At 40.0% G+C, this 13,301-nt stretch overlaps 1 protein-coding gene across 1 annotated transcript in view; it reads left to right on the top strand.

Moving 5' to 3' along the window:
• The window catches only part of doc2b (double C2-like domains, beta), a gene marked incomplete at both ends in the record, with an annotated part of 111,788 nt that overhangs the window by 71,902 nt on the left and 26,585 nt on the right, over nt 1-13,301 (top strand). Inside the window, 2 exons of the mRNA XM_083986831.1 lie at nt 482-505; nt 7,598-7,672. Of these exons, the coding sequence (XP_083842957.1) occupies nt 482-505; nt 7,598-7,672 (99 nt within the window). The remainder of the gene's footprint in view (nt 1-481; nt 506-7,597; nt 7,673-13,301) is intronic.

Genomic DNA, 13,301 nt, shown 5'->3' with positions numbered 1-13,301 from the left:
CTTAAATTCTTTGCCTTCATCTGGGAAGTGTGTGAAGTTTAGTGGGCAGAAACACCTGCTAAAGTTCTCACTCTAAAAGCTCTCACTTTAAGTCAGCTTCGTCTACTCACAACTGTCTCTTTCTTTTAACTCCTACTTGTCACAAACTGTCACCAACATTGTCTCCTGCAGTGAATTTAATGCCAAATGTAAATGAAGCAAGTAACAAGTGTGTGGTTCATCAACAGACCGTCCACATTCAGTGCCATATTAATAAATTTTTTCTCTCAGATTGTTTCTACCGAGCTGTGTAAACCAAACCATTTCTGAGAGACTAATGCATTACAATCTTTTGTTGCTGTTTTATTTGCATGTTGATTCAGCTGCTTCAACAAATTCACATGGTCAATGTTCTTTTTCTTTTTCTCCTCCAACCCATTCTTTTGCATGCTCTCGCCATCTCTGTGTGTTGCTGCTTTATGTTTGCTGGAAAAAAAAACAGCTTCCTATCCCCAGATACAAGAAGGTAAGCTGCTGAGATAAGATCAAATCCCAACCAGTCCCCACTGATCAATACCTACTCTTATCCACCTAATGTCCACACCCGGTAAACCCTGATCGAAACCATCACCAACCCCTAGCTAACCCTAACCCCCTCCCCTCTGAGCTCCCTCTCATTACCACTGTGATGTGATTCAGTTGCTCTGCCAACCAAAATAAGTCATTTTTCTTGTGGTTTATTGTTTAATGCTGCAACTCTCTGCCTCTGCTGACCCCATTCTTCTCGGCCTGTATAGTCGTACATATTGTAAATAATTACTCAACGAGACAAGTCAGCTAATTAAAAGCAAACACTGTGATAACAAATAGTGACTGGAGCGTCCAAAGCAATGTGATGATTGACTACACTGGACTGAAAGGTCAACCAATTTATTGATTAATTAAAGGTAAACTCCATCTTTAGATACACTGTGCTGTCATATGTCATACATCAGTATTGTTCAGCTAGTTATTTTCTAATTAGGTTCTCTCATTTATTTATTATTTTTCCATTTATAAAGTTCTAGTTTTCAACAATAGTTTACTCACACTAATTGATTTGTTGGGTCTTATGCCTCCGCACCAGCGACAGCCGGGAGCTTATTGTTTTCAGATTGTCTGTCTGTATTTACACAACATTGCATCCTTTGACGTAACTACTGCTAATTTGGCACAAATGTTCCCTTGGACTCAAGAATGAACTGACTCGATTTTGATGGTCAAAGGTCAAGATCACAATGGTCAGTGCGGTTTTGGCCTTGCGAACACAGAAGTGAAACCTTATGTAGAAGCCTCTTAAAGCTTGTTTTGCAGAAAACCTTTAACGTTGTTTAATCAGTTTTCACTGTACATTATTTTATTTTTTTTATCACAACTGCCCGGTGGTGCTGCCAAGATGGCTACCAAATGGTTATTTTTCTGTACCGTACCCATACCTTATTATCCAATATTTTGTCAAAATGGCCTTGTATGAAGGGAACCTTGTTCATCAATTCAGATGGACTGACACAAAAATATTTTCCATTGATGGAAGTTTGTCTTTCATTTTACTGCGTCATAGCAACTTGAAATCTCCACTTGATATCTTTCTTGAGGAATAAAAAAGGATAAATCGTTGGTTTACTCTCCATGAGCAGTTTAAATGCTACTCTCTGTGCTGTTTTTCCACCAAATCAATGAGACGTTATTAATGGCATGACTGGCATTGAAAATAATGTGTCCCAGCGTGACCCGGTGACACAGCCCCCACCTTCACCCCTCTCCTCCTTAAACATCTCGATCATCAGCGTTGACATTTATTGGTGATGAATGGGACCCATCTGCCGCTCCTCCACGTTGCCTACTTCCTTCACTCCAGGATCGCCTCAAGTAGCCTTGACCTGAGCACCTCCACCGATCCCAGGTGGCCCCCGAAGCATTAACCCTTTCTTCAACATGACCGCCGGGCAGCTCCCTCTGGATGAGATCAATGCCCTGTCTCATCCATCCTGTTATCTGCTGCTCCTGGTGATTGATGCTTCTTCCACCTGCGGGTTAGCAGGCCAGTCAGATATGGTAATGAAGACGTATGCCCTGGCCGATGAAGAGGCAGATAGCGCCGTAGAAAATAAGCGCCCGTGTGGTGATAAAGGGCTGAGAAAATAAACATGAGCAGCAATGCTCAAAATAAACTGTACGTTCGGAGGCTTCAGAAGATGACAATTAATTTATCTAAGGAATAGAAATTATTCCAAGAGAAGACCAAACAGAAAATCTGCACGGGAATACAATCAAAAACTCTGTGTAAACAATAACATCATAAAAACATAGTGCTGTGGGGTTAGCATTGCTGGGTTGCCCTGCAGTGCATACTGTAGCTTTCTATTATGTTAAAGATGCACTGTTGAACTCGAGCAGTTCGCACTCCCCTTTCACAGATGTTCAAAACATCAACAGTGAACTTCAGTCATCTGGGGGTTGTTGGTTATGAATCTTTAATGTCAAATATGAAATATGTTTTAGAGGTGTGCAGCAAAAAGTCAGTTGTAATGTATACAATACTTGATGGTTAAAAAGCTCAATCCAGCCATCCTTCCTTGTAGATAAATGCCATACATGTCAATAATCTTTTCTAATCCAAGGAAATTAACCAGTAAGTCTCTTTAGAAAATGTGATGGGTGTTGACAGTGGACAGCCAAATAGTAAAAAATAGAAATTAGGGAATTTAAATGTTTTTTTGCTGCCCAGCTTTGTTTACTCTCTTGTTTCTTGACCTTTTTTTTTCTTGGGTGTGTTTTTTTGGCAATGTCAAAGCAGTGATTACGAAAATCAGACCCGAGCTGAAACAACCACACTCAGGCTGCTACAGTATCGTTAAACATCACGGTTACAGGTCTTATTTTGTACTTAACTGATTGAAACTGTTTGAAACACAGAGGCAACAGAACACAGAATCTACATAAATGCACAGTGTTGGGCAGTGATATCAGTCAGTTCAGTGATTACATTACAGTTATGATTCCCAACTTGTTTGCTGTCCTGCTGGGAGTTTGATGGACTGTTGATATCAGTTATACTCAACATAACCTCATTGATGAACTGATTGATAATTTTGTTTAGTAAAGAAATACAACAAAACCAGTTTGAAACAACTAATTATAACCAGAAACAAAAAGAAAAAAGCTATAAAAATATAAATTCCATCCACAAATTGTGTCCATTTACATGTGTGAAACTGGAGGCTTCTTGGTTTCTCATTAAACCACGTCTTGTTTTGTAAATGCAGGGGACATGACGTGTGTGATGAATGTATTTGTTGTTGTTTAAAAAGCACCTTGGGTTGCGCAATGACAGCATGCATAACAGCATGAATAATGTAACAAAATACTTTCGCTGTTGACCAATTTGCAAATTATTATGTTTTTTTTTTTTTCAAAGAATATTTTAACATGATAGCTGATTGATTTCCATTTTTCAAGTGACTTGCTCAACACTGTTGATGTTATTGGGTCAAGAACAGGAATAATTCACTAATGTCAGCAATTATTCAATCCCTAAGAGATGTAATGAAATATAATATAGATAGGCAGACTTATTACTGTATATTATATAAGTATTTGGTACCATAATGAGCTGGGAAATGTAAATCTAGTTCAAAACATACAGTACTAAATGTGATTTCTGCAGTAACTTTTTTAAAGCTGCATGTGTGAGCTTTGAATTGGGCTTCAGTGTCCGTTCTCTCTTTCTGTTCATCATGTTTTCAGTCCAACACGACCGTACATGCCAAGCCTCGCTGCCCCCCTCGTTTCCTCTGAAAGATGTCGAGGAAGCTCATGATTCCCCAAACAAAGAGAGCTCAACTTCATTTCACAGCATTTAACAGGCTGTTATTCAAGGAGGCCGTTATGAATGAGTATGTGTGGGATCGGGGGGTGGATACACTGATGCATGTCACCCATCTGCCTTCTGCAGTGGTCATTTTTTCTCCAGCCCTCGGTAATTATGATCAACCGAGTATTCAGAGGCTGCTCGTGCAATCAGCAGCATGACGCAGCTGTCTGTTCATCCTTGTCCAGCGCCATGTAATGCGGCTCCGCTTAAATGATAGCTCAGGTGTTTGCTGAAGGCGACAATAGAGGTAGATGAAGACGGCACATTAACCTCTCCAATCAACTCTCCTGGCGCCGCCGCAACCCCTCAGTGCAGAAAACACAGTCAGAAAGTATGGATAAATACCAGCAACCTCACATTTCAACACCCGGGAGTGCATGTCATAGTCACAAGGAGTCACAGGCAGTTACAATTTTAGAAGCGCGTTAAGCTTTGAGCCGGCTTATGCTCTTTTCTACTTCAGATAGAAAAAAGTAACAGTTCAAAGTGTTTCTATTTCAGATCAAACATGTTACACACAGCTGAATCTTTTATGCCGTTTAGTTCTCCCAGCAGGCTGCTCCTCGTATAAAGGAGGCGAAAATAAGAAACAAGATGGAGATGAAAGGGTCGAGGCCAGCACACGGACTGAGGTCCCAAAGTGAAAGTTGACTGTGTTGTATCACCTGGTTTTCACAAACCACTGTGGACAGACTCCCTCCGCCTTGAGCATGGAGAGGCAGCAGGGTTATGTCTTAATGCATGCATCTCTGACACTTATTAAACTAATTCAGCAATTCACAATCAGGACTTTTCAGTCGGCCCACAGTGTGTTCAGAATGTTGTGCTCATAAGCTTGTTGCTTCTATGTTTCAATCCTTTTGCTTTGCATCTCTACTGTGCAACAAAACAAAACATTTAATCTTAAAGATGGACAGAGCGGAAACATTTCAAACATTGACAACTTTCAAAATAAAACAAATTCCCAGCAGCTCGGCTCAGCCCTCTGGCAACTCACAACGTGGCTATCAAAACAAACTTTGATAGACACGGCTTGTTTTTCTTTTGATCTCCGACTGAGGAGTCGTCCTTTTGCCATCGCTTTCACAAGATGTAGAACAAATGGGAGCCTTTGGCAGTATTTGAATGCACATTTAATGATCATAAAAGAAAGATGGGGACTTGCCTGTTCTTGCCATTACTACATATGTCAGAGACTTTGGTGATGTTGTGCTGTCACTCTCGTACATTAAAGTAATGTTAAAATATCTGCTCTCATGGAAAGTTCATTTCCCCTCTCTTGCTGATTCGAAATCCAGAAATTCTTATGTACATAAGCAAAAGCCAACTACAGTACCAGTGTATCTGTCATCTGGTGAGAACATTCACATGAACATTTTCTGACAGTGGCTGTCAGTAACTGACAAATGGAGACCCCATACGGATGGATCAGTAGGAAACAGTGCATTTAAAGTTGTGAGGCTGCTGCTTGGTTCCTCTTTCAAAACATTGTGTAGTGTTTATTATTGTAGCAATGACAACCAGGGTCCTCTAACCTTTAAAAAAAAAAAGTAATCATCCCTCAACCAAACCACCGGTTCTGTACACGTGTTTATGTGCATGTTTATTATTGAATCATGGGATCCTTCAGGTTGAAGTACGTGCTGCTGAATTCTGTTACAGTAGCTGCTTGATTTATTCACTAACATACACAGTATATCTACGTAGCTCTCAGCCTTTTTGTGTGTACCTCAGGTTCAGCTTCTCCAGCTACATGCAAGAACAGCCTCCTGTTTTCTACGCAGCAGAAATACTACACACAGCCTCTACTCCTCGTCTGCAGGTTTATCAGGTTAAAGAATCTATGTACATATAGATCTCTATTTAGATTGTTGCTTTATTTTCTTTTGGGATATTTTAATGGTAGCACAAAACTATATGTATATACAGTATGTCAAAGTTTAAAAGAAAATAAATGCAGCATCTATTTTTTTGGTTTTAGTTTATATATATATATATATAGTATATCATGAACAAGTGTTTCTTCTGTTTGAGTTAAAGTTGAATTTTGAGAGCAAACTGCATCTTTACTGACAGTTTGACTAGTTATTTCAGAAAGAGAGAGAGAGAGAGAAAGAGAGAGAATAAAGCCTAATCCAAGTTCCAGACAGGGATGTTACATCATAATGCTAGTGTTACTATTACTAGCAATATTAATAGTCGTAGCAGCAGGTGTTGAGGAGGATTATGGGGCAGTAGGTGGTTTGCTGTCACATATCCGGACTCTGCAGTTCAGGAGGCAGAAATACCTGCAGAGAGCAACAGGAGGAGAAGAAAGCACGTAACCGAAGGGAGGGAGAGAGAGAAATGAGAAGAGACGACAGGAAAAAAAAGAGGCAAAATGAGAGGCTCATAGTCAGGACGCTCATGTGCTGTAGGGAGTAAACAACAGTGAGGATGTTGCAGTGGTTTTCAGAAAGTTAACTGTAATCTCGAACAACATGTACTCTGCTGTATTCATTAGGTTTATCTTATTCACAGAGACTTTAAGTTGAGGAGTAAAGACGAGATTTCAGTTTGAATTTGAAGGCCTCAGTGGAGACAGACAGTCTTTTGTCAGCAGGGAGGTTATTCCAGGGGAAGGAGGCCTGATAGGAAAATGAAATGCCCTGCAGCCTGCAGACACTTTCTAACCCTCAATGAGTTGAGGTAAAAAAAAAAAAAAAAAACTTAGTAGAATCCATAGCAGCTTAGTTAGAGCGAGCTAATGTTCTTTTACAGCCCGGGCCTCTAAACTTAAACCACTGACTTGCACTTAAAATTGACCAAGAGCTGTGAGTCCCCTATGAACATAAAACGGCTTTGAAGAAGTTTTGTTCAATCTGAGACACAAAAAACACCCTTGTCACTGTGTTATCTCATGCATCATCTCTACAGTATATCTTCTTCATAATGTTCCCCCTCTGTCTCATTTGTGCAACTAACTAAGTCTCTTCTTGGTTTCTTGAAATTTATAATTTAAAAACAAATTCACTTAAATCAAAGGTACTATGTGGAAATCTCAGCACCTCCTCTCAGTGATATCCGTTAAGTGTCCTCGTACTCTTCGTTGGTAGAATGTCACCTCACAAAGCTAAAAGCAAAGCTGATTTTCCTATATGCACAAAAGCTGACATTTGTCCGTGCCAGTCGGCCAAATTATTTCCAGCAGCGATGATAAAACCTTCAAATCCAAGAACTCTGATTCAATTAAAGCTTTTATCTCATCTTCAATCATCCCATCGCCACACAAGGTCAGAGAAAAGCAAGCAGGATCTGTCAAGGGATCGTTGGGGTTATGCAACATGGGGCTCTTTTATGTGGTTAAGCATAATGCACCGTATTATGCCACAAGAGTGAAACAGAAAGAGCTGAGCTTCAGTTTGTTTTTGACTTTCTTCTCATATAAACTTTGTATGTAACTTGCTGACTGTTGAGGAATTGGTCTTGGTCCTCAAAGGATCCACTCTTTCTGTTTCAGACTCTCCATTAACTTCCCTTGTGCTTGTTTTTAAGACATTCAGTTTCTTTAATAAAATTTGCTCTGGATAATTGTTCTACAGGATGAACCATAAAGCTTCTATGACCTCTTATCCATATTATGGGAGTGTAATTAACGCTGCTGGATAACAATTTACAGGATAAATGAGCTTTAAAAGTAATGCTGCTTCTTTGTTTCCTCTCCAGGGGCTCAAGCCAATGGACCACAACGGGCTGTCAGACCCCTATGTTAAGTTGCACCTACTTCCTGGCGCTAGCAAGGTATGTTAATGATGATTAATGATTATTCTGTGTTGGATTCTTTCTCTTTTTTTTTACCTTCCACAACAATATCTTTTTCTTCAGTGTTCTCTTGTTCATGCTGTCACGATTACAAGTTCATGCTCTTGCAATTACAAGAGCATGGACAAGATCTCAAGAGGTTACAGCAGAAACAAAAGTAAAAGCAAAATGACTTAAAGGAAGTACAGAACCCAAGTTTTTAAAGGCTTTTTGCTGTGGTTTTGCTCTCTGGTTGGAGTCTGGGTTCTCAGGAAAACATGTTGGATGTTTTGCCCTGATCCCTTCTTGTGGTTTTTTCCAGTCTGTTAGTAGACCTGCATTAGGGAAAAGCCTAATAATCCATTTCATGATTTGGGGAACACCGCAGTGAGGATATGTCAGTGCAAGGCTTCGCCAATGTAAACAACATTAACTGACTGACCTAATGTACCCACTTAGCAATGATGTGCTTCACTGGAAAAGAACCTTGCTGCTTAGCGTCATGCTGCAAGCCTGGCCTTAGTCTGCCCAATGTCGAAAGTGGATGCACTTGAAGAGACACAACTTGTGTTTTGTGTAAAAGCTCTCGTGGGTCTCCACACGTCAGACTGCTTTTCAGCCAATATAATGCACATAATGTGAAAGGAAATGGAAATACATCTTAACTTAGAAAATGTCTCACAGGTTGTTATTGAGGAGGGAGTGATTTCTTACTTGCTTGCGTCTGATAGTGGGCTTCAAGGTTAATTTGATCCTTTCATTAGAGTCCTGAAATCCATTGTAGATCCTGTGAATGAGTACATTCCACAAAAGAAGCTTACTGAGAGCTGAAGCTGTGCGATTATCCATCTACCTGACTCATATCTGCCTTTCTTCTAATTCCTTTTCAAACCCATCTCATTTGAACTTTGCAACTGTTTCATATCTGCTTTCGCCACAATTTGTCAACTGTGCCTGTTGTCTCCTGTTATCAGCATCCGGATGTTGACATGCTGATGAAGGCAACTTTAGAATTTAACATATTAGCCTGTAAAACATGCAGGAACTAGTTAGTGTCTTGTAATGAACTCAGATGCTCTTATGTTGATAAACTAGAAGGCTAAAAACAAATGTAATTTGGTCGTCTAGATATTTCACTGGAGCAAAGTGCTGAAACAATAGACTGACAGGGGATGTATGAACAGGCATCTCCAGAACTGCCAGCAAGGCAAAATCTAATGGTGCAGCCCACAAAAGTCGTGAGAAACTCCAGTATTTATGATGAAGGAGAACGCTCCACAGCAACAACTGTTCATCACCCAGAGACCAAATGAACAGAACAGCCCTTTCACTTGGAGAAACAGTGTGAATGATACTTGCAGAGGAGGCTTTTTTTATGCCCATGTGGGCGCAGGCATTGTGTTTTCAGGATGTTCATCCGTCTGTCCGGAAAGTGATAACTCGGGGAAAGTTCTTCAAATGTAGCATTGGACTCAGTGATTAATTCATTAGAATATGGTGGTCAAAGGTCAAGGGTCAGGGGGCCTCACACACCACTTTATGGTGGTATATTATATCCAAAAGGTTGAATGTCAACTTATCTGTGACATAATGTTGCGTAAAAACATGTGCGGCCGTGGCGCTGTCACTCAGGAACAGATTTGATCGGCCATATTTTCTGCAACTTCTGTGTGTTTGTGTTCGTTGTAGTTCTCAGGACATGACTGAGAGAGACTGCAGAGCTGGTGTTATTACTGCAAGCCTGTTGATTTCACACTGTTATGAATCAATACTGACGAACTGGCTTCTCTCTGAATATACAGTAACTGAGGAAGGCAAATCTCTCAGTTAAGGCTCAGGCTGTTCTGGATAATTAAACCAAGTCTCTAACGTCTGTCTGCAGACAGACAAAAACAGTCATCACGTCGGCCATGCATATGCCCTCCTTTATTGGTAGCTGTGCCTCTCTGCCCACTGTGTGCTCAGCCACACAATATCCTGTGTGCTTATATTGTGTACAAAACACAGTGTTAATAATATTTTCAGTCTGGAATAAATTACTGCCTGCTTCATGCACGCAGACACTGATGGTGCTTTGTTGTGACACAACATGCTTTCCTGAAATTCAAAAAAAATGGACTAATTAACAACAATGCAAAGATGGAGTTGTGATTATTATCGTGAGAATGTGCAATTAGCCATTCAGAAAGTGAGGACGCCTGGGGGCCTGATGACTGCAATGAAACACTAGCATAATAATTGTCGCAGAACAAATGGAATGGGCCAATAAAGCAAACCAAGCGTCTGCCTGCTGCTGGTTTGAGCCGGACGGCTCCTCCCCCCTTCAACCTCTTCAGTTAAAGGAGAAAACTGCCAACTGTGGACATCATCTGTGATCGTGTCCACCCAACAGATTTGAGTCCAGAGCAACATATCTCAGCAGTTAGTGACCAGATTGTTGTCAATATTCATCACATTCTTTAGGATGATTCAGACAATTTGATCCTCGCAGCAAAAATCTGTGTATTTATTACTTTAAAAAAGGGTAGGGTTAGTTTACTTATATAAAAGAAAAAGGATGATTGATACATTGATCTGACTTGGGAAGATGCTGTGTGTTCTTCAATCTGCAGAAATACACAAGGACAGAGTGTCACACATAACTTGGACTCATCACATAATTTTGAAACTTTTATTTAATATTTCTGAAAATAATTCGTCTCACCTTCACAATACTGAGTTTTATTTTTTATTAGCTTTTAATGATCCAATCTGATATCTATTATTCAGTGAAAACAACATCTGTCCAATGTGAATGTAACGGAGGTCCGCAGGTATAGTCACAGTCACGAGGTACCAGTAAGGAGAAGTGACAGTGTGTGGCGGGTAGCGATACTGAAGTTAAACTCACTCACCCATAAAAGACGTGCTGATCCACTTGCCAAGTGGCCATTGTCCTCTTGGCAAAACGGTTAGCATCGTCACCCGCGATGCAAGAGACCCGGGGTTCGAAACCCGCTTAGGGCAGGCCAGAACAACATCGGTCACATGAAGAAAAGCAACAATACCCAACACCTTAACACAGTCAAATTAAGATGTACTTCCTCCCATGCACACAAATAGAGATTGTTAAACAATAATAATGCTGGTGCTACATCTTACTATCAGACTATACAGGTGCACTTACTGGGAGCTCCCAGCCTTACAATCATGTGAACACATTGGCTTGAACACAGTGCTGTAACAATAAAATCAAATCCTTGTGTCTCAGTACTGGCTCTACAAGGATGGTGAACACACAGCAACTGCTAGGCACATTGATCAACTGTTGTTAATTCAAGAGCACACTGCTGCCAGTTCTAGTACCAAATATTGGCCTTTGAGAAGAGAACGGTGAGCTGCAGAATAATCCAATATGCACATCCAGTGTTTCCTGGTGACTGTCTTTTCGCCATCTTTTCTGCAGTAATATAAACATCGATTGACCATTTGTCTCTGTCTATTGGTTTTTGGATTTTGCCGTCATTCACAATTTCCTCAAAGGCTAGAGGAGGTCAGGATGCACACCTTTTCTTATCTCCAGCACTGAGTTTGGCTCACTGCTCCTGCCATCTGCTGCTCCTGCTAACACTCAGCATCTCTGCTGATGAAGAGGTTCTGTACATTCGCTTTGAATAGACGCCACGGCGTCACAGACAGTGCTTACATTTTCAAAAGACTTTTCTATGCTTTTCCTAAAATGATTTAAATGCACCTTTGAAACTTTCAGAACAGTACTGTTATTCCAGCCGTCTCTGACAAAGTTTGTGCTTCAGGAAAATCTTGGTTTCTGCACTCTGTTCATTTGACATAATTCGTCACTGACAAACTGTGACAGGTGTCATATCTTTTTTCAGTGATCGGTTTGAGTCTTTGTAGAAAAGGTTGTCTCCTTAAATCTTAGAGAGTAGCAGAGCAGGCATAGGTTTATGACAATGTGATAGATTATTTCATTGATAAGCGCGGGCATGTGCCTTTTAGGTTGCGTCCACATTTCTACATTTTAGTGTTAAAATGCATCACCTTTTGCTAAGTTTACATCTGAATCTGTCCATTAAATGTGGGAATATGATATCATTTTTCAATGCAATAATGATATTATAATATTGTGATACATTTCAGTTTATTAGGTTTTTGCAACTGCAAATGGAAAAATTTGTCAATCTGTTTTATTTGATAAGTAAAGTTCTTAGTCTGTTCATCTCACTTAAATAATTTTTATTTGTAAGCAGACAGATTAACCAACACAGTCATATTTTTAATGCCAAAATCTTCCATATGTATTTGCAATTGCATAATAAAAGATCAATATTTGGCATCTGTACATTTATTGATACAATATTGCCACACAATGTTGTGATATTATGCTGTTTTGATTTTTCCCACACTTCTAGAGTCCACATAACTCTTTTAATAGAGGCAAGGCCCTTTTGGTTTAAACACCCCAGGTTGTTGTAGTTGAGTTGTAGTCTGAAAAGGCAAAAACAGAGAGCTATGGAAACATTGTTGGTTCATTCTTGAGTGAGTCTCACCTGCCAGTGGGAAAAGCAACACTGATAACAATACTTACTTACAACAATTACTTACTTACTTTGTTACTGACCTTTTTGTCTTTGCTACTGTAGCAGCAGTTGTGTTCTAAAATAAAAACATCAGCAGGCAGCTATAGGGTTTGTCTCGTGTCTCAGTAGGAGGCCTCATTGAGGTTTTTGCATTTTCCTGCCTGTAAACCAAGATGCCGTCAACTCTTCCCCCCACTCTGATATTCTCTCAGCTTGCTCTGAAAATAGTCATTAGGCTCGGTCGAAGAGCCTCATTAAGACCCACTAAAGAGGTCATAAGTTCTGCCTGCACTCTAATCAGAAGTGAAGTTTCACGCTCTGCTGCAAACCAAGATCATGATTTCATCTCATATGAGACCACAATCAAACACAACCAAATGCCTGTAATTATTCCAGATTAAATTGTAGTTTGTTGACAGAGATTAAACACTCTGAAATTATGATGTTTTCATAGAACCACACGGTGAGGAGGTGGTGCAGGAGACAAATTTGGCTGACAGTGGGTACAGCAAATATACTTTTTAATTGACTTTCAGCTAAACTGTTTGAGATGATGCTGACATAAAATTCTGCACACTCTTTGGCCGATACGGTAATTAAATTACATCACATCTGATTGTTTTTAAACCCAACGTTTGTCTTAATGAAATTGACATTGGACTCCAAAATTGTTGTCTGCGTATTGCATTTTGTAATAAACCCCAATAAAGGCAACATTTGAGGAGGTCACAGTAAAAGAGAGTCGGTGCTAAAATGTGATTGTTGAAATGGATTCCCCTGCACACCGACGCCGATTGTTTCTCTGTTTTTACGATGTCTTTCAAATGAACTTTGCGTCTTTTCATTATGGAAAATGAATAGTTATATCTCCCTAACGACCATTTCAAACACTCCATTGAAGTCAGAGCGACAAAAGGTTGAGGTGACACTGATTTTGTCCATCAGCACTAAGAGGTCACTGTGATGAGCAGTCCATCAACACAAATTAAAGACTGCAGTCGGCCATGATGGCAGGTAACATTCAGCTAATGTGACATGTTTAGGTTGTG

Source organism: Trachurus trachurus (assembly GCF_905171665.1).
Source record: "Trachurus trachurus genome assembly, chromosome: 14".
NCBI classification, from domain to species: Eukaryota; Metazoa; Chordata; class Actinopteri; order Carangiformes; family Carangidae; genus Trachurus; species Trachurus trachurus.
This window is presented reverse-complemented; position numbering and strand designations above follow the sequence as displayed.